Source organism: Delphinus delphis, chromosome 7, assembly GCF_949987515.2.
Source record: "Delphinus delphis chromosome 7, mDelDel1.2, whole genome shotgun sequence".
Classification (NCBI taxonomy): domain Eukaryota; kingdom Metazoa; phylum Chordata; class Mammalia; order Artiodactyla; family Delphinidae; genus Delphinus; species Delphinus delphis.
In genome coordinates this window covers 69,420,489-69,442,429 of record NC_082689.1, presented here as the reverse complement: position 1 = coordinate 69,442,429, position 21,941 = coordinate 69,420,489, and the positions used below count along the sequence as shown (strand labels likewise).

Genomic DNA, 21,941 nt, shown 5'->3' with positions numbered 1-21,941 from the left:
CTTTCAGTAAAGAATATCCATACCAATCCACTTGAGCAAGCTAGACATCCAAACAGCATCAATCCCTCCTTTATATTTATGAGTCTTAAAGTCGATGTAGCTATCATTAGGAAACATTTCCTAAGCCCCCTACCCCAGATGAGGTGCCCTGCTTATATGTTTTTATGCTATCTCTATTTCCCCTATCTTAATACCTTACCCCACTGTGTTGTAACTGCCCCCCCCCATTCACACGTTTGCATTCGCCACTGATCTATAATCTCCTTGAGGACAGGGACCATATCTAACCCAGTATCTGTTCATTTTAAGGATCTAGTATCTAGTACAGTGTCTGTTTTAATGTAATAGTGCTTAATAAATATCTATTGAATGAAAATTTGGGGCACCAAATGCAATGGAAAATGGCTGAGAAAACTAGAAATAAATAGAAGAAATATCATCTGCTCTAAAAAGCAACTCCAAAACTTATTTGGGGATTTATTAAAAATATAGATTCCCTAGGCCAATATAAGACCTACTGAACTGGAATTTCTGGGGACAGCCTGAGAATCTATATTTATAATAAACCTCTCCAGAGAATTTCATCATGAGGCAAGTTTGCAGAACTGTGCTGTAAAAGACTTTGCATTATGTTTTGAGAGTTAGAAAACAGATAAATACATATGACATATATGAGACTGACATGAACACTGTCCCTGTTTTGTAAGTATTGGGTGAAGTAACAAGGCTTTGCAAGCAGTACAGAAATTTGTATCTGGCAAGAATATGAGAAGGATAGTAAGAAAGTAGAAACTCATTGAAAAAAGGAAGCTGACCTTTATTTTGCGGTCATGATAAGATGAGAATTATACATTACAAATTCCAAACTATTCTTGCTTTAAAATTTCTCTCACTGCAGGTTGCAATGAGAAATACAATCTATTATTCTTAAAAGTATTTCATTATTAGACACAAGGTTAAAAAAAAATGCAAAACTTCAAACTGAAACTAAATTCACAGTGTCATTATTACAATGCCTGTCCTGTCCTGAGCTCCTGAATCTACTCTGTTTTTCCTCATTTTCTTATCTTCACCTATACTTAGGCCATTGGGCTGGCAGCCAAACCAATTCCAAAGCAGAGTACTGAAGTCCCTCACTGTCCCTAGACTCCATCAACTTCAACCCTATAATGTTTAATAGTAAATCAAAAGATAACAGAGAACCGCAGGAAGAGTCTCAGGGCAGTTATACACTTCGGTATCTCCGTTGAGAGCAAAAACGGTCATCTTTGAGCTGTGAACTATTTTGAATCAATATCTCAAATCGGGATGGAGGAGTTCTGTCTTGATAGAAATTGAAAATGGAAAGAGCCTCCAAATTTCAGGGCTCTCATACGTGGCAACAGTGTGATATAGCTGTTAAAACAAAAAAGCTAGCGTGATAGTCACCCTCTGCTTCGAACTGGAGTTATATCTGGAACTCTTCTCCAGTTTGGGATGTTACCAAAAAAACAGGTCTTCTTATTTGGGAGGGAGATTGTACTAAAAATCTTAAGTTTCCTTCCAATTCTAAGCCTCTGTGTTTTTGATAAGGGTGATTGGGGAAGACAGGATTAATCCCTCTTAGATATTTGCATTATGCCAGGTTCTTACTGCAAATAATTATTAAATTTCATATGATCAGGTTTGACTCAAAGAATAGGCTGATCTATATAATCATAAGCTATACAATAAGTGAATCCAGCACTGTTCCCCTTGTTGATGTGGGGAAACTGTCTTGCTTCCTCTAGTGTCATAAGAGTCCAGGATTTCTTAAGACAAGATAACAGCATGAGAGAGAGAGTACCTTGATCAGTGTGGCCGTCATGAAGGGTGGAAATTGGGAGGCCTGGGCCTGTGCATAGGATGAAAACAAAAACATGGGTTAGTTTTAAAATAACATTTAGTTTTCAACAAGAACTTCTGGTAGTATTTGTGATTACTGTCAAGCTCAATTACCTCTTTTAATTCTGCAACTATTTTTTTTCTCCCCATAGAGAAGTAAACATCACCTTTTAAGTTACATTGAAAGAACACATGAGACCAGAGCCCAATCAAAGGACAGACATAAGAGAAGAGTTGCCTGTGCACTTTTCCAAGAGTGATCCTAAATAGTTAAGATCTAATTACACAAATGGGTCCCAGAAGCTGCAGCGATAAACGGCCTTCTGGGAAGATATGCTGTATGGGCCAGTTTTAGCTGTGTTTTTATTATCAAATAACCTTCTCAGTACCTAGAATGTATTTTCAATCTGGCTTCTTGGTTTGATGTTCAGTTTATTTTGGTAGGTAGAACCCAGCATCTTTTCTTCTTTCATTTAATTACTATATGCAGAAATAAATTTATATAGAAAATATTTCCTGTTCAAATACGCTGTGATGGGTCACATTCTCCACGAAACAGACCCAGAAGGAATTTTGTGCACCAAAAGTTCATCTGGGGTGTGGTGTTGACCTCAGCCAACCCCATTGGGAGCTCTGGAGATGTATGACCTGCAGAGTTGTCTTGAATGGGGCCAACTGAGCTGGCTTTTATACCCCAGAATGAAGTGGTAATTAGCTGTGGCCTGGGATGAGAGCAATCTCTGGGGTGGGAGTGGGGGTCCCAGCTGGGAGGTGTCTGCCACCAGCCCTCTCAGCAGCTAGAGAAATGAGTGATTCAGACCTGAAGATGGGACGTCTGGGTGGCAAACCACTGTCCACCATATATTCCAACATGAAATTCAGGTTCTCTGTGCAGAAATTGGCCCTTTTAACAAAATCTACAAATATTAAACACTATCACTTACTGGAGCTATAGAATAAATAATACTTGGAAATACATTTTTAAAGGGTAAATTTGCTCAGGCAGCCAAGGAGTTAAAAGCAACAAACACGGAGGTTGGGAGATGTTCATTTGCACTCCTGATGCTTCCTCCTCTGTGGCAGGAGTGCCATTAGAGCATCCTTGGTCCCAAGCAAGGAGGGGAGAATGACCTATGTGGTAAGTTCTGAGAAAACCGGAGTATGAGAAGCTCCTTCTTCTACCTTGCTCCTGGCATCTTTCAGCCTGCAGAGAACAGGACTGTTTTGATCTGTTCCGGTGCTGTAAGTGTGACAGTGGCCAGCCCCATGGGCGAAGCCGGTGGCTGTCTAGTTGTACCCATATTTGTGTGAGTAATTGTAATTCTGGGGTGCAGTATTAGGAAGCTTCACACCTTAACCACATTTTCCAATTAACCTTTACAGGTAATAAAGCTAATATTGGTTTCCTTCCTGACTCTTCAGTCTAACCTGAGAGCAAGGAGAAGCAATATCGTTTATAAGACTCCCTCAAAAACCAGCAGTCCTTTACTGTGTGGAGTCTCATAATTTTACAGAATTTAATTTCAGAGATTTTCATTTTGGTTAGCTTTCCTTCAACGTTATTAAAAGGGACAAATACACATTATATTTTTTGTTAGAATGTAAGGCAGTGAGACATGAATCTGAATTTCTAGACTTTAGTCAATCCACATTGACCTTATGGAATTTTCATGGGTGTGCAGTTCCAATAGAGACAACTGGCATATATATCTCTTTTGCCCAAACTATGAGACAAACTAATGACTGACCGCCCTTGACACAAGTGGTCTGAGGGTGTGGTCCTAGTGGCATAAGCACCCTTTGCATTGCTTTTGTTCCATCAGCATCATCAGTATGACTTTACCTATTTCAAAATCCTATTATCTGGGATTTACTCACCATCCCTTTTGGAGAGTTTGAAGTTACATAATGAAGCTTTACTCTTAGTCCTAAAGGGAAAGATTTCAAGGTTTTTCCTATGATGGTGCAGTGACTCATTTTACTGGAGCTTCAAAAACACCAGACGATGTGATGCTTCCCACACAGTATATTTTTTGCTAAATGGGAAATTACCATACTGCCGAGGAAGAGTGAGTGTGGAAAAGTCAGGCGATTCAAGTTCTAGAAAGGAGTCTTTCACCAACTTTTGATGAGAGCTTAGTCCTTGATTCCTTACTCTTCAGGGGGCACTTAGGCTCAAGTAGATCTCAGGAAAACAAAGTGATATAAAAAGTGGTATAGCGCTTTCAAAAAGCATTAAAGCACTGTACAAATGCAGAATGCATATAAATATAAATGCATGTTTCTATGTGTAGGGTCGCTGATGTCGTTATCAGTAAATATATCAGCATAAAAATGAGGTTTTGGGTACACTCTGCAAAAGGCAGCAATGTTTTGATCTTCCCTAGAACCTATGTTCATTCCGCAAACCTTCAATGTCTATTATGCACTCATCATTCTTTTTGGCCTTATGAATATAAAGATGAAAGGAAAGCAGATTCTGCCTTCAGAAGAGAAAATAGACCAGATGACTCAGGACAGTTAGTTCAATGATACTATGTGCCTGGCATGTAAGCTTTCAATATATGCTGCATAAACACATAGCTTGGGATGAAAAATGTTGCACAAAACTTGAGAGGGACATTTAATGTATACCTTGAAATGCCATAACCACAATCAGCACATATGGTCATGAAAAACAATCTTTTGACTTTTCAGAGATGCCACTGACCAAACCTTTTGTGAAAATGTTGTATTAAACTGACATCTTGTGCCATCTTGAAGGGAGCGTTTGGATTAAAATGCTTACTCATTTCCATGGCTGGGGCTGAGGTTCTGGGCCCAGGTGATTGGACTGAGGAAGTGGCATATCAGGGTGGTCTTCCATCTGGGAAGTAAAGAAGACCTCAGGGTCCTCTACAACTGAGCAGGGATCTCAATCAGTCAAAGATTCTATTTATTCTCTGAGCTGCCCACCTGAATATGGGGAGTTAATACCAGAAACAGGAGAGTGGCATATGTTTGGTAATAACCCCCTTTGTTTTCTGTCCCCCCTCAACTCCCATGGAAACTCAGGGATTAATGGGGGTAGGGAGGTGGTGTCAGGACAGAGAATGGAGGGGTAGATATTTTACAGGTCAGTTTTCCTAATCCCCATGATGACTGCCAAGGTCCTAATGTATCTCATTGATCTGCTGATGGCCTAACCCAACTCTACTACGTGTCCAAGATATAGATGAAAGGTTACACATAAAATGAAATTATCTGGATAGAAAGTATTTGCTAAATGGACATATAGCCTAAACATCCAGGAAATGTCTAGTATATTTTATTACTTGTTTATTTTATACTTGAATGAATTACTTATCATGTTTCCCAAATTTAGAAAGAACGTACTAGGTGTCAAAAGCTCATTTTCCATCTGCATTGAAGCTATAGTTCAAAGAATTGCTGGCCTCCAAGGCAAAGAGCTCAGGTTTCTTTCCCTGGCTATAGGAGATTGACATTTCTGCAGGTAAATGGGGCTGAAGTCCAGCAACCATTTTATCAGAGGACACTTCTTTTTATGATATTGTTTTGGCAATACAACATCATGGTGCTGTGGCACTTGGTGGTAAGAGGTTGGGATTTACAGCCAAAGGACTCTTGCTCCCATCTGGCTCTCACGCTTACCAGCAGTGTGGACCTTTAACAGAAGGTCTGTTTCCTCAACTGCAAAAAATGGAGATAATAATCCCTTCCTATCCTCCTTATATTTTTCCCCATAAGCATTAGATAAGATAACCCAGATCAGTTCCTCACATATAACAGGTGCTCAGTAACCTGTAGCTAAGGATTGATCAGATAGTGATGACGAGGACAAAGAAAGTGGCAGAGGAGGGTAGAGAATGCGTTAGGTCCGTTACCTACCGTAGCAGACGAGTGCATAGTACTTGGCATAGTCGCTGAAACTTGCTGTGTAATATTGGCACCTTTTTCTCCTTAGATGGCAAGTAATGCACTTCTTGCTTGGAGGATAGCTTCCAATGCTAATTCTAGAGGAAAATGAAAATAAAACTAAGCTGAAATTTTGAGATTGTATTTATCAAAATGTACTACTCCATGTAAAATGACTAATTTACATATTGACATCAAACTCACTCTATTTTTCTGTTGCCAATATCGTTTAAAGTAAAGGGGGAATCACAGGATCTTGATTTGTCTGATTTTCAGTCCATCTTTGCCTGAATAGGCACAGACTTTGAGAGAGAAGCCCTCTGTGGTTTTCCTGCGGTGTGAGAAATATCTAACACCTCGAATGGGAGCCAAGTAGTCACTTCTCCTAACCATCACTTTCTTACACTTTACAGAGTGGTTGAGAATGCATAGTTCTTCCACGTCCCATCTTTCTTCCTGTGTTCCCACGGCAAATGATACAATGAAGATCTGACAGTATCACCAAAAACAGGGGTCCCTGTCCTTATCATATATCTAGAAGGGGAAATTAGTAATAAGCCAATTGCAAATAAGAAACACGGTTCTAAGTAGCTCCTGTGGCTTTCATTTTATTTGGCAGGAAATTTGGGCTCATGGAAGCTCTTCCTGGAAATGTTCCCTCCACACATTCCTACACAAGCCAACCTGTACCTACCAAGCTTGGGCCCACTCTCTGGGTGACTGGCTTTAACAAACAGCCTCCCAGACTTTACCCCAAACGCTCAGAGTCTCATTTGGGGATGACCAGGTGGAATTATGCCAGGATGGAAGCACAGTTGGAGTCCTGCTGTGGCTAGTAAGGTTACCTGTGGCCACTGCAGTGTTCCTTCTGCTGCTGCCCCTGACCTTGCCTTGGGCATGTTAGAAGGTGGCCAGAGCTATTGCTATCATCAGAGAGGGAGTCTTCTCAACAGATGAGAAGCCATGATCCAGGAGGGAACAGAGGAATGCAGCAGAGGGAAAAATTTCTTATTTTCTCAGCTACAGTTAGTAGTATTCATGTTCATATTTTGGTGTGACCTTGGAAAACATTAGGTAGGCAGTTAACGTAAGGAGTTAAGGTCAGCATGCCCAAGTATAAATTTTGGCTCCAACAATACCACCAACCTCATAGAGTTGTTGTGGGTATTAAATGAAATTACACATGTAAAGCAGATAAAAATGTGCCTATAGCAGACCACCAGCCCATGGTAGCTATTGTTTTTGTTTCCACATCCAGAAGGGGCTTTAAAGGGCACCATTCCAGCCACCATGGGGGCCAGTGGACTAACTTAAACACTAATTTAGGAACAGAGGTGAATTCTTTCCAATCATAATAGGTTTATGACAAAGCAAGTCACATTAAAAGAAAGCACACATTATAGGAATAAATACAATGCCTGGTACACAGTAGGAAAATGAATTTCCTCAATTACCTCTAAATTTAGTTGAAATGTTTAGTACCATGTTTATATCAGCATTAAAATTTCTTGATTTTTCTTTTTGAAAACAAACATTTTGAGTCAGCTAATATGTTGGGTGGGTGTATATTTTTATACTGATGTGGTGTACAACAGTCTTAATATTTTATTTTAATTCACAAATTAATTTTATTACATTTCAGCCTTTTAAAAATATTCTATACATTCTGAGGACTCTGACAGATTTTTATTTAAATTTCAATATATAAAAATACTAGAATAAATTGATATAAATTACCTATAGATATTTCGTCTTCCAGGGTAGCCTTCAAATTCATTGCTAGAATAAAACCTGAAAATATATTCAGAAGTTAGTAAATAAGTATTGATGACTAAATGGTGATAGAATTGTTAATACTAGTACTAATACAGTAAACAATATAGTCCAATGTTCATTTATGAAACAATTAATTGGCACTTATGTACACAAATCCCTGCTGTTCATACCTCTGAATTTTGTGTTCTTACTCTGACTTTATAAATTATAATTCATATATAAATATATTTATAGCTACATAAAATATTCTTATAAATATGTTTATAAATTATAGGAGAAAAATTATGTTGAGTACTCTTTTTTCTTATATCTATATTATACTCTGAGGCATTAGTTATGAGTCACACAAAATAAACTAGGATGTTTGATCAATATCACCCCTTTCATTTCCATAATTAACAGCCTACTGATTTTTTATGCTACACTATTTAATTTTGTCTATGATTCCAAACATCTTTAGAACTTAGTTTACAGAAGCACTGACAGTAGATAACTTTTCTATAAATCAGGAAACTCGTCCACCCAGGGATACCACACAAAGGGCCAAGTGAATTTAGCCAGGAGCAGAACAAGTCACAAGAGAACACACTTGTTACTTAAGTATCTGGGTCCCGGTTTTAACCTGTTTTACTATAGCCACGAAGTGGGAAATCCAATTTAGTGGCATAATTTTTCCTCCTCTGTGAGTTCATCTGAATATCACAAAGTAACTGACTTTTAATTTTTAATTTTTATTTTTAGAACGAGCTCTATTATTAGAGTGTTAAAAGTTTGGAATAACTTAGGTTTGGTTACTAATTTTTAATTCTCAGAACTTTTTATTAACCCAGGTACTTGTATATCCTCACTGAAATAAAAACCTTGTTATCCCCAGTAAAAGGAAAAAGCAACAGAATACACCCCACTCCTAGTATTAATTTTACCTTTTAAACCAGCATCCTTCTAAATGCCTTTACTGACTTCACAGGACTCCAAACATCACTTATACTTGCCTTTCCCACATCACCTCAAACTACCTGTGAATAAACTATTCAGTAGCTTTTCCAAACAGCCTCCTGCAGTTTTCTTGCCATGTCAAAGTTTTCACAGTTGTCTTTATCTCTAACACTTAGAACAGAGTCTACTTTCTCTTTTTCCTTTTACTTTTCCCTCACAGCCATTGACCCACCAGTGCTGTTCAGCCTCTCTCTTCACTATCTGTCTACTCTTCCTTTCATTCATTTGACAGTAGTGTGCCAGGCACTATATGCCAAGTTCCAAAGATGCAAAAAAGAGGAGGCATAGTTTTCCCTTGGAGTCCAGGTTTCATGGCTACTTTTCTAGTTCAGTCCTCTGTCACCTCAGGCCTAGATTATGACCATACCTGGGTCTTCCTGCTTTCAGTTTTCCCTTATCTCCTAAACATATTATTTCTGAACTGTCCCATTTGTTTCTATCTTGTCACTCCTCTTACACGCGCGGTTTTAATGGCTGCCCCATGTAATGTCCAAACTCCTTTGCCGACAGTTCAAAGAATTCCATGGATTAGCAGTAAGTTTCTAAAGAGTTTTTATCCAGTGAGGTTGGACTAATGATCCTTCTCTTTCGCTCTTAGAACTCCAGCTAATGGCAGGCAGGTTACAAGAGAGTGCCCTGGATTTGGACTTTATTAAAAATAAGGGGAAGGAACTGCACATTCTTGATTAGAGATGTTTGCTCGTAAATGCTTATTTTAAGAAGATTTATTTACAGTACGCAGGATGGACTGAAAAGGAAAGACCTGGAAGGAAGAAGCCCCATGTTGAGGTTAATAATAAGAACCTTAGATTTAATGTGTTTTAGGTTTAAATCCTAGTTCTGCCACTATGTAGCCTTGGCCAAGTTAATTAAATTTCCAAGTATCAGTTTTCTCGTCTGTAAAACTGGGATCATCATTTCTACTTTACAGTACGTTGTACACAACAATCGCTCAATAAATAATAGCTGTTATAGATAATAATCTTAAACTTATATAACAGTGAATCACTACAGTAACATTTCTATATCAAGGGGCTGTCATCATGGACTTCTGAATCTTGCTTATTGCTTCAAGTGCTAGGGGGGAAATCTATCTTTAGAACCAGTTACTATTTTAAAATTTTTATACTTTTAATGTAATTATATACCAAGTGCCAGAAGAGAAATAACCACCTACTAAATCTTCTTTCCAAAAGGAAATCATGTTGACTAGTTATTAAAGAATATGCAATCTTAAAGAAACCACAGCTGTCTGAACTAAACTATAGAATAAGTAACAAAAATGCTCTTAACTGAAAGAAGTGGTGCTGTATCCTTTGTATGTCCATCAGTGCCAATTAAAACCTGAATGGTGCATCAAGCTTCATGCAATACTTACAGTGAATCCTGTGTTACTCTGAATATATTTATGGCCTCCCACTTGCCACTTGTAATTTGAATAGCATTTTCCTATAAAAAGACAAACATTATGTTGTGTGAAGCTGAGCGTTATTTGAGCAACCTCAAGTGAATGATCTTTGAGGAGATAAATCTTGGAAGGAACATACCACAGTGTCTTTGATATAGTGAATATGTTTGTAGCCATTCTTGTCGCTAAATATTTTGTAGTATGAAATGGCATCATAGCTGAAAACTGGTGTTGAAACAAAGAACTGAAAGAAATGAACAGAGGTTATGTTCAGAAGACAAACCAAGCTATAGATTCTTTTAAAGCCATGTGTAGTTATAATTATCGGGACCAGAATGCCTTTCTTCCCCTCCTTCCGTCACTCACACCTGAAATTCCATTCTTTCAGATGGACAGATTTTCTGGTGCTTCTAACAAGCACTTACATATTCCAACTACTATTTAATTGCTACTACGTACCCATGGGTTTATATTGTTTAGTTTGATTGAATTTCTATGTTCTGAGATTATGTGATTTGAAATTGAGTTAAACGAATCACAAATGAATGTTGATGTTTAACCAAGTCAATCCTCAAAATGTGGCTTTTGGCCAAAGTGACTCTTCTGAAGCTCTTTTAACTCTTGATTTATCTGATGCCAAGCACCTAATGCTAATGCTACAATAAAGACATTTTAAAGATTAAAATATCATGACCTGCTAGCCACAGTTTTTAATGGCAAGAAGAGACTTCTGGACTTGAGAGAAAAATGTAACTCACGGCAAGCCAAGAGGAGGATTACTCCTTGAACTCAGGGAGCAGAGCAGACCTCATTGCTCATCTCTGACCTCTTCCCAGGGCCCATGCTCTCCACCTGCTGGGAATTTCGGATGACCTAAGGAGTCCCTGCCACAGGTCTAGTGTGACCTGAACAGAGCAAGCCACGCCTCAGCATCCTGAAAGGTACAGATAACCAAAGTCCTGCAAATGTCCTCACACCAAATTTTAGCTAGTAATTTCTCCCTTAAAAAAAGAGACTCATTTTACATCTGCTGGTTTCCTTTTTTTTCCCGGTCATTGGGTTGGGGAAGGATGGTAATGTGATGAAAGTGTCCCATGAGGAAAGAGCTATTCCACATCATGCAGAGCAGAGCAGAGTAGATATTCCTACAAGTTATCCCAAACCAGCTCTCTTAGCTGGAGTGCTTCCACATGACAGCAAACCAAGACTTTCAGATTCTTTAAAACTGCCCAAGCAACAACAACCAAAAAAGACTACTGGTATCTTTTAGCTACAAATACCTATTTTGCTGATACCATCTTGCTGGGACCCACTTCTGAGCAAAAAGAAAGCAAAGGAAGTAGCTGTAGGCCTCTTTAATGATGGTCCTACCTGTGATTTGATACTTGATGCTTTTTGATAAAAGTCATGATTAGAATTTCATGATATTAAAATGCAACTTATTTGACGTGGTGTTGGTGGGGTCTAAATAGTGTTCCCCTAAATTCTTTTCAACCCAACCTCAGAAGATAACTGTTGTGGACTGAATGTGTGCCCCCAAAATTCATGTGTTGAAACCCAACCCCCCAAAAGGATGGTATTTGGTATTAGGAGGTGGGGCCCTTGGGAGGTAATTAGGATTAGATGAAGTCATAAGGTAGAGCCCTCACGAATGGGATTAGTACGCTTACAAGAGTCACCAGAGAGAGGGCTCTCTCCGCTCTGCTCTCCGCCATTGAGGATACAACAAGAAGTTGATGGTTTGCAACCCAGAAGAGAGCTCTCACCAGAACCTGACCATGCTGGCATACTCATCTCAGACTTCCAGGCTCCAGAAATGTGAGAAATAATTTTCTGTTGTTTGTAAGCCACTCAGTCTATGGTATGTTGTTATAGCAGCTCAAATGGCCTAAGACAATGCCCCTATCTGAAAATAGGGTCTTCGCAGATGTAATCAAGGTAAGAACTGAGATGCAATCATAGTGGATTAGACTGGGCCCTATATCCAATGGCTGGTGTCCTCATAAGAAGAGATGTGGACTCAAAGAGACCCAGGGAAGAAGGCCATATGAAGATGGAAGCAGGGATTGGAGTTGGTGGAGCTCTAGCCAAGGAAGTCCAAGGATTGCCAGGGGCCACCAGAAGCTGAAAGAGGTGAGGAAGGATTCTTCCCTGGAGACTGCAAAGTATGGCCCTGCTAACCCCTTGACTTTGGACTTCTAGCCTCCAGAATGATGAATTTTTGTTGTTTTAAGCCAAATTGGTGGTAATTTGTTACAGCAACTCTAGAGAACTAATATAGTGTCCTAAGTCTTATGTATTTGGCATAGAATTGATGTTTTTAACAAAATGTAAAATGGAATAATGAGAAACTGCTGTCTCCTTACGTGATTCCTTTATTAGTTTCATTAATAGTAAGACCAGCCCTGGTAGGGTTTTGTGTATTGAGACTCAGTGAGATTGAGAGCCAAGAGGTCCTGGAATAGGAAATTCTGATTTGCAGTTTTGCCGATGGAATTTCACTAGCATAGGTCTGACAAATCACTCTTTCATCTTAGAATGAGGCTTTACCCTCTTAGCCAAATGAGTACTTACTAGTAACCACTTTACAGTGTCTCCCTCTCCCCCCCCACCCAAGATGAAAGACAAAAACTGGCTCCCCATTGTCTTAACCACTACAATGGAACTGGGGTCACAAAATATTATAAGGTGTCCTAGTAAGAAAAAATACTCTCTTTACATCTGCAGTTAGTTAGGGAACTCTAAAAAAAAGATTTAGTTCTAGATTAAAACTGAAAACTTCATTTTCATTGAAATTAAAAAATAAGAGGGCAGAGTGTTATGTTTTAAGATATTAGAATTGGGCAAACAGGAAGAATATTTTGCTAGGCAAAGACTGTTATCTTCTCCCCTTTTATTGCAGACATCCAAGACAGCTGCTTTAGATGAGCAGGTAACTTGGGTGAGGTAAAGAGAGTGTGAAATATTTCCGCCTTCACTTTGCCAGAGTGAGGTCCATAATGCATCCTGAGTTAAGTCCCTCTCGAGGCAGGTCACGCCTGAGCCCTAGATAAGCTCATGTCACTAGGTGGGCCTCAGTTTTAACAAGTCCTCTTCACAGGTCCCTTTATCATGCTTAGATGTGCTGGTAAATTCCTCACCTTTATGTGCAAAGCCACTTAAAATATTTTTCTTGGAAGGTAAGGTTATTTACCACCAGTTAATTTCTTGCCACAGTTGGTAAATAGCCTGAGGAACTACTTATCTAAGGCTTGTGCCTAAACTGAGTCCACATGCAGTTAAAAGCACAGACTTTCAAGCATCAAGTAGAACATCCGTTTTTCTGAGCCAAAGGATTTTGCCAACCGCCTAAAGGAAGTGTGGTGTGTTGCTTAATTACTTTAAAATAATTTAAATGTGGCTTTGCAATCTAAGCATTATGTTTTCAGTGTTTCTTCTTCACATTTTAGTAATTAAATATTAGATTCTTTGATTAAATCTTCCTTTTTGCCTGTTCTCCACAGGGTAAAAAATATATACGTATTCAAAGTGAATTTGTTGCTGTTATTTTTCTAATCAAATACCAAAGAAGAAGTTATGGTACTTCCCCCAAATTAAGACACAATATCTCATGCAGGAGGAAAGGAAAGTGACAAGTAAAGTTCTTAAGAAACTACTTGCTAGTTCTGTGCCTGAAACTAACATGTTAACTACTTTTAGCAAGTCATTTAATCTCACATTTCTAATTCATAGGTGATCTCCAAAGGTCTTTTTCAATTTAAATCTCTTTGATAAATACTAAAGGAACAACTCCTCTAAAATTGCTCTTTAAATTTATATTAATATGACTAGCCTGTACACTTTATCCAAAACCCTCATAAATATTATTTGAACAAATGTCTGAAAGACAAACATTTCTAGGTTATTTCTGGGCACTTTTATTAAGCCACTGGTTTGATTATAGGTCAAAGGAAGCTATGCAGCATATTACCACACAGGAGTTATAACTAAATAAAGTCATGAGTTCAAAAGATGTGTCAGAACTTATAAAATCTAATGACTGACCTCTTGAAAGCAGTTGCCTTGGGGAAGTGTGAACTTACTCTTGAAAGCTATCATTTCAAAAACAATTTGACAATTCCTCTTCTGATATTCAGAAAGTTTACTGACTATTGGATACATTTGAAGAGATTGAGATTAGTACACAAGAAAAATAATTTTCCCAATAGAATTCTAAAGCTACAGATATTAAAATGATCTAGTGCAAAATCATATGTTGCAGATACACGTTTCACTTATTCACTAGATTTATGTTGGCATGGCTTTTGATTTAATGTAGAGACATCATCTTCCCTCAAAGGACACATATGTGCTTCCACTGAGGGTATTTAAAACAATATTCTAAAGCTTTAGAAGGCAATTCATTCATTCATTCATCCATTCATCCAGCTACTGTTTGCTGAGATTGCAAGGCTGGTGCTATACAAACTATAAAAATTGATAAGATACGATTGTTTTCCTCAAGATGCTTATACATAGGAGATTTCCAAAGATGCATTCTAAAATAGTTCAGTGTGTTTTGAATGGTGGCACTATTTTCAGAATAAATGTGTATGGATTCTTAGATCATGTCTTTGATAAGGTTGTTGGTATCGTTATCTATTTGTAAAATCACATCATTCATGTTACTTTATAGAAACTCTAGTTATACTATCTTCGTGGAGAACACAGCTAAAGGGCATATTCAAGTGTTCTTTCTTCCCTCATTCTTTACAGGAAATCTCTATAATGGCAGTAAACTCATAAATTAATTTTTTCCCTTTCCTCAAGTTTTCAAATGCTGATCTAGTAATTATCTTTCTGGAAGGTGAGCTTCTGATTGACCAAGAATCCAAAAAAATTATAAAATCCTGTTCTTTCACTGACTACTTCTCATTTTTCCTGTGTTATTTAGTACAGCGTTGAAGAGTGAATTAAAATAGGATTTTCAGGACTTCCATGGTGGTCCAGTGGTTAAGACTCTGTGCTCTCAATGCAGGGGGCCCAGGTTGCGTGCTGCAACTAAGAGCCCACCTACTGCAGTGAAAAAGATCCCGTGTGCCACAGTTAAGTCCCAGTGCAGCCAAATAAATAAATAAATATTAAAAATAAAATAAAATAGGATTTTCCTTTTTTTCTGAATTACACACTTATCCTCGTTACCTTGTTATTTTAGAATGCAACGTACATTTACTTATACAATTAATAAAGTAATAACTATTCTCTAGTTAATGAATAAAACGGAAGTATCTTTAACTGAAGACAGAAAGTAAATATATGTAAGCTAAAATTGCTGAATCCAGGAAAGTATACAGAAAAGAATTTTGAATATCTGAAGATTTTTACTTCACTTCACATCCCATCTTAATTTAAAGTTTTACAAGACATCATCTTAGAATTGATTTCTGAATTCTTTATCGTCCCTTGTCTTGGGTTAATGTGTTAAACTAGTTCTTAAGAATTTCTTTTTTCTTTGCATGTGTCCAAATTTCAGAAGAAGCAGCCTTTTTTTCCCACCCAAATGCTAGCTGAAATCAACCACATGTGTGTGGTAAATGGACCATCCACACAGCATTCACGTATTATCTGTCCTATTTTGTATTCTCCATATAGGATATAAGATACAATTGATATTTTCCTAAAACATGATTTATTTTTACACAAAAAATCCTTATAAATCACTGAATAAAACTATTCCAAAAAAATCCAGATATATGTGATCACAAACCATAACAAAACACACACTTCCTTATTTGATACCACTTTACTTAAAAACTAGAATGAATATGCATATATATGAAATACATCTAATCATTTTAATTTATATAAAATTTAATAAGCAGTAGGTTGTCTCTAAACCAAGGATACCCAATGTAATTATTTTCCTTGGATTCAAATGGCTAATAATTATTCAGATTATTTTAAGCAATTCGGGGATTGTATTCTCTTTTGAAAACTGATCTTTATTGTATTTTTAAAGAGGTAATATTAATTATGGATATCAGAGAGTTGATTGAAAAAGTTAAGTTTGGAACATGAGGTATATGATTTATTCTTAATAGAATTCTAAATATATACACATTAAAAATTGTCTTGGGCTTCCCTGGTGGCGCAGTGGTTGAGAGTCCGCCTGCCGATGCAAGGGACACGGGTTCGTGCCCCGGTCCGGGAAGATCCCACATGCCGCGGAGCGGCTGGACCCGTGAGCCATGGCCTCTGAGCCTGCACGTCCGGAGCCTGTGCTCCGCAATGGGAGAGGCCATAGCAGTGAGAGGCCCGCGTACCGCAAAAAAAAAAAAAAAAAAAAAAAAAAATTGTCTGGCACAAAATTACTGAAGGGATCACTACCTTTGTGTTTTTTACCTTGATATTTTTCTATAAAAGCAAGTAGTGCCAGTTTGGATACATTTCAAATAGTCCTTTGATAGCTGAGAATTTCATTAAAAGATAAGGAAAAGATAGCAATCATACTCCACCAGCCCATCCAGTTCTGCTTTCTTCTATATGTTCCTGGGTCTAAAAGAAAAAAAAGATCAAATAAAGCATAGTATTAGGAGGACAGTTTTCCCTAAATATAATCTGGACATTTGAACAAGTTAAGCTGCCTGGTCGGAGTATATTATTGCTAGTCAACTAACTTCACACTTGAGTGTAAGATGACTATATTCAAAATCTAATACAACACCACCATTGCGTACACAAGGATGATCTAAGGGCTGTATCTTATTGCAAACCATTCATAATTCTGGTTAAATTTTCCATAAGGCAGTGACTGGAATTATGACAATATCTATGGAGGCCTAGCACAAGCCAAACCCTTGGTGTCATGTAGGTAAAAAGGCATTTCACAGAGGAGTTTAGGTTAAATTTTTTCTTTTCTCAATCTTATGAAGCAGCTAGAAATCTTAAAATTTGCACTGAATCTTATTTTGGTATATATTTTAGCATAGTACAATCAATCATTTATTGAACAAATATTTAATAAGCCTAAAAAAATGAATAGACTTTTCTAGACAATTAGAGGATAAACATTCTAGATAGAATGAAAAGCATAGAGACAAGGCCAGCTTAGAAAACCACAGGTGGCTCAGTATGGCTGAACGGAGGGTGACTGTGGGAAAGAGAAGATGAGAAAATGTATAGGGATCAGCAAGATTGTAGAGAAAATTTTATTCCACCCTAGGAAATTTGGATTTCTCCTGTAGGTAAGTCCTTTGAAAGACTTCAGAATCACAATTTAAAAAATATAATTGGGAACATGATACAGAGAATGGACTAAGTGGGTAAGATAGAGGGAAGCACAAAGAGCCATTAGAAGGCTACTGCAATGTTGGAAAAAGGATGCTGAAGACCCAAATCTACGTGCGGTAGTGAGGGTGGAGCAGAGAAGATGTAGCCAGAGATACATAAAAGTTCAAATCCTCAGAATGAACTTGTAGGGCAAGTGGTAATTGAAAACCTCTAGTATTAGATAAAAATCACCTAGGAGAATAATAGAGTTGTGACAGAGACTGTAGGATAATTAGTAACCATTTCCTGTTTTTGCTAGGACTTCAGGTAGGCTACATTTTCCAGGCCCCCTTCCAGTTGGATGTGGTCATGTGATAAGTTCTAACCCAGGATATGTGAGCGGAAGTGACCCGTGCTGTTTCTGCACTTAATCTGTAAGACCCTCTCACATGATCCTCCATTCTTTTTCCACCCGCCCTCCCCCCCGCCCCGTGAATGTTGATGACCAGGTTTGAATAACCTTGACCATCCTTAGAAGCCACTAGATGAAGATAGCAGAAATGTTATCAACCTGTGTTCCTGAATGCCTCTGTTAAGCAGGGGACCCCATCCCATACCCTCACCATTCCCCACTTACCTGGACTCACTATTAGATGGTTACATGAATGTGCAAAAACTTCCTATTGTATTAACCCACTGAAATTTTGGAGGGGTTTTGTTGTTGTAATTGTTATAGCAGTTAGCCTATCTTGCAAATACATTAACTTGGAAAATAATAAGATTTCTAGAGAAGTCAGAAGAGGAAGAGCTGGAAAGGAAAAGAACAGTCAGTAAAGTAGAAAGAGAACCACGAGAGAGCACTGTCAAAAAAAGCAAGGGAATAATAAATTTTAAAAACACAGTTTGGATTTTCTCTTACAAGGATAGGCCAGTGTCTCAGAGAGAACAAGTTAAGACAAGACTTAATAAAGCAAAACTTTTTTGATTCATTATTTCTAGTTATTAAGATAAAATTAATTTTAATTCCCTTTTCAGAGAAGAAAGAATACTATGATGTCTCTCCCCCAAACTACAAATTTCTTAATAAATCTTATTAATATAGTTATATTAAGCAATTATTGTCAGTTTCCTTTGCCTCTTTGTTTTGGGTATGACTCCCAACATGAATAAAGTGTAGCCGTCACTTAACCTTAAATGTTATTTGTTTTCAAAACAAAACACACACACACACACATACACACACACACACATACACACACACACACACACACACACACACACACACACACACACACCCCAGTCATGAGTATGGTTACTGGAAAATTCAACCCTGTTTTTCTTAAATCTGAAAATATGTTCCATGAACTTACCAGACTATTTTGAAACAGAGGTTGTTTTGAAATTCTAAGGTTATTCAAACCTGGTATTCTAATCATTGATTTTGGCCATAAAACTAAAGCTTATATTCCAGGGAATTCCACATCTCATTGAATGAGCATCTTATATGTTCTGTCAGTTTGGATTAAGTTGTCTCAGATTTGATAAATTAGAATTTCAAATTCCAAAGCAATCACAGTTTTAAATGCCTAGTTTTAAGAGCTAAAAATTGTATCTAAATGACCAATCTTATAGTTTTAAACTAGTAAAATTAAAGCAATAATTCCTAGTATCTAGCTTCAATGAAAACATTAAAGTTATATTCACCCAAAGCTGACTAATCAGACTGATGGCTTTTAATTAACTAGAACAATCAAGTTTATTCTTTTTTTTTTTTGCCTATGATACTGCATTAAAGCCAAAAAAATCTTTCTGCTTTGTATATCAAACTATAAATAAGATAAAAATCAGCTCTAACATATTCCATCAAAATTAGTCAAGCTTCTTATAGACACAGTAGTGATTTAAAAATATTTTTAGCCTGAGTAATGTTGACTATTATAGTCCTGATATACTTCCAAACAGATTCATATGACTTTTTTCTTGCAAAACATAATGTCCTAATTTCTAGATGGAATTTAGTGTTTTACTTTGATTGCTTTGTGCTTTTTTTCTTACTTTATAAAATAGGTTTATTCTATATTTGGTTTAATGAAACATTTCTTCATAATTAGATGTCTCATGAAATGTACCCATAAAATTTCCTATTTAAAGAAAACATTTTGTGTTTCTTAGTCTCTAATATGAGTACTTATGAACAGGCTTATTTTGAAGATTTTTCTATTGGTGAAGTAGTTTTCTGACTCATTAATTCAACAGATTATGTTTGGATTTGAGCAATAAAAACAATTAAAACTCAACAATAAATCCGTGCCTAGTTTTTAAGTTTTTTCTCCCTAAAATTAACACAGTATTGAGCACTCTTCTAAGATAACAGGATAGCAAGATAATTTGATCTGTTTCATGTCATTCTTAGTTATCTACGTTTGATTTTCAAATGGGAGTATTTGGCTTTCCTTTGATAATATTTGTTTACTCTGGAGTTTTTATTTTTCAGTTTTGACATTGAATAGAACATGTTACCATTTGCTAATTCTTTTGAATAGAACACATCTATTTCCTTAATGGACCCATCTTATCTTTTCATCTTCATTATTTTGCTTTTTTTGACTGCCAATCTTATAATCTTAAAAGGATGGATTTCCATCCTAATGGAAATTTCCATCCTACTGATTTTCCCAGTATTACATTGTTTCATTTAGTCTTTTTCTCTATTCAGTTTCAATGCTAAAGTCTTTCAAGAAAGCAAAAGGTATCTTATTTATTTAATAAAAATAATGAAACTTTGAATAGAGAGGTTTTTTTGCAATTGGGAGTTGAGTGCAGTAATTCTGCTTTATAATATAAAATGTTAGCTATAAATAAGTCACCACTCTTGTACTTTCATCTTCAGAAACACACCTCTATGGTTTTAATACAACTTACCTTTGGACAGCTCCATGTCTTCCAGTCTTCCCTGAAATCACATATAGATAAGACTGAAACATTCTGGATTCTTTTCAGCCACTGCAAACATATTCGCTCATCAGTAACCCATGTAAGCCAACTGAAATAATAATCACTGCAAACAAATCAAAACAGACAGTCACAACCATAAACCAAGATCACATTCAAATAATTTCTTAATTTGTGCTTTCTAAAGGATGTATTTTATTATCTGAAATATTTATTCCATAGATAAGGAAGGCAAAACATTCCTTTCTCTGCAGAGAAAGTTTAAATATACCTGCTGACTTTTAAAGAATATCTATAAGAGAGTTCATTCATCTAATAGAATGAGTTTACACTTGAGTTTTCTCCCAGTTGGGATTTTTATATCTCAGGAAAAAATTTAAGACGGAAGGCCAAAGCTACTGGTCAATCTAGAGGAGAAAAAGCATTAAACTGGCTATTTTCCCATAGCTAAACTCAAATTTTCGCTTCTTAACTAGTTGAAAGGGAGCTAAGTGGGTAAAAGATAGGCAGGCTTGTGTTGGAAGCCGAGTTTTAGCTGTGACCATGGTCAGGGGTTGAAATTCAGGTTAATAAAATGGAGATGATGTATGCAAAGTAACTCAAACAATGCTTGGCACAAAGTGGATGTCAATGAAAGGCAGCAATGGTTACTTGGCTCTGAGGGTGAACTTGTAGTTAAGAGAACAGCAATACAAATGAACCACAGAATGTTGGACATTAATATAAAAGGAATCACAGAGCTAGAAGGGGTCTCTGGCTCAGATTCTGGCTTTATCTCCTACTAGTTATACTACCTTAGGCTAATTACTTAACATACCCAAGGCTCTGTTTCTATATAAAATGGGAATAATAATAGTACCAGTTTTAAAGCTTTCTGTAAAGATCTACTGAGAACGCTTAAAGTGCTTACAGACTATGCTCACTACATAGTGAGTGCTCAAAAAATGTTAGCTATTATTATTGTATTGTTAGTATTTTACAGATGCTTAAACAAGCCTCATGACTCCATACATGATGCTCTTCCTATCATTCTGCTTGCCTCCTAAGGAGAATGACACATAAAAAACCAGATGTATTCAGTCAAGTTTTCATCAACTAGATTAGGGTGGGGAATAATGGATAATTTAAAAAAGCCATTTTTGATTATCAGAGAGGGGATTCATCTTGGCAAAGCCCAGCAGAGGTCTCTGATGAGGTTTTTTTTCCTATTAGTGATCAATCAACTGGCCCCGGTGGGATAGGGTGTGGGAAGCGGTAAGGAGGGCCACCAGGCAGGGCTTGCGGACCCCTCCCCTTTACCCACTTCAACCTGAATGACCAGGACTAATCAGACAAGATGTACATAGGTCACCATGCTGGGGAAGTGAGAATGCTTCTGTCCCTGTCTGCCTGCAGTTAATTCCAAAACAGATAATTCTACAACCAGACCGTTTCAAATAGACTGCATCCTAGTGAAAAACGCTAATATTTGGAGAGAGTTGGCGTATCTTCTCCTGTTTGCCATACACATGTGATAAGCATGATCTACAAACCCTGGGAGAAAGTAGGTCAGACTTGGAAGAAGCCAGGATGAGGATATATATGAATTTTACTATCTCTCTGTTTGTCTCTAGCTTACACTCACACATCCAGAAGTAGCACTTAGACTGAGCACCATGGTCATCTTTACATGTGTGTAAAGGGCTAATATTTTCAAATCAATTTAAGAAAATTATTTGTGAATTTCGATTTTGCTATATATTTAGCTGGGCATGCTAATTTTATTTATTTATTTATTTTTGCT

General features: G+C 37.1%; 1 protein-coding gene across 1 annotated transcript in view; it reads right to left on the bottom strand.

Annotated features, from left to right (window-relative positions):
- The window catches only part of FAP (fibroblast activation protein alpha), a 71,166-nt gene that overhangs the window by 21,852 nt on the left and 27,373 nt on the right, over positions 1-21,941 (bottom strand). The window contains exons 11-17 of the mRNA XM_060015694.1: positions 20,129-20,264; positions 16,448-16,492; positions 10,098-10,202; positions 9,929-9,999; positions 7,516-7,569; positions 5,752-5,876; positions 1,826-1,873 (exon numbers count right to left, since the gene is read on the bottom strand). Of these exons, the coding sequence (XP_059871677.1) occupies positions 1,826-1,873; positions 5,752-5,876; positions 7,516-7,569; positions 9,929-9,999; positions 10,098-10,202; positions 16,448-16,492; positions 20,129-20,264 (584 nt within the window). The remainder of the gene's footprint in view (positions 1-1,825; positions 1,874-5,751; positions 5,877-7,515; positions 7,570-9,928; positions 10,000-10,097; positions 10,203-16,447; positions 16,493-20,128; positions 20,265-21,941) is intronic.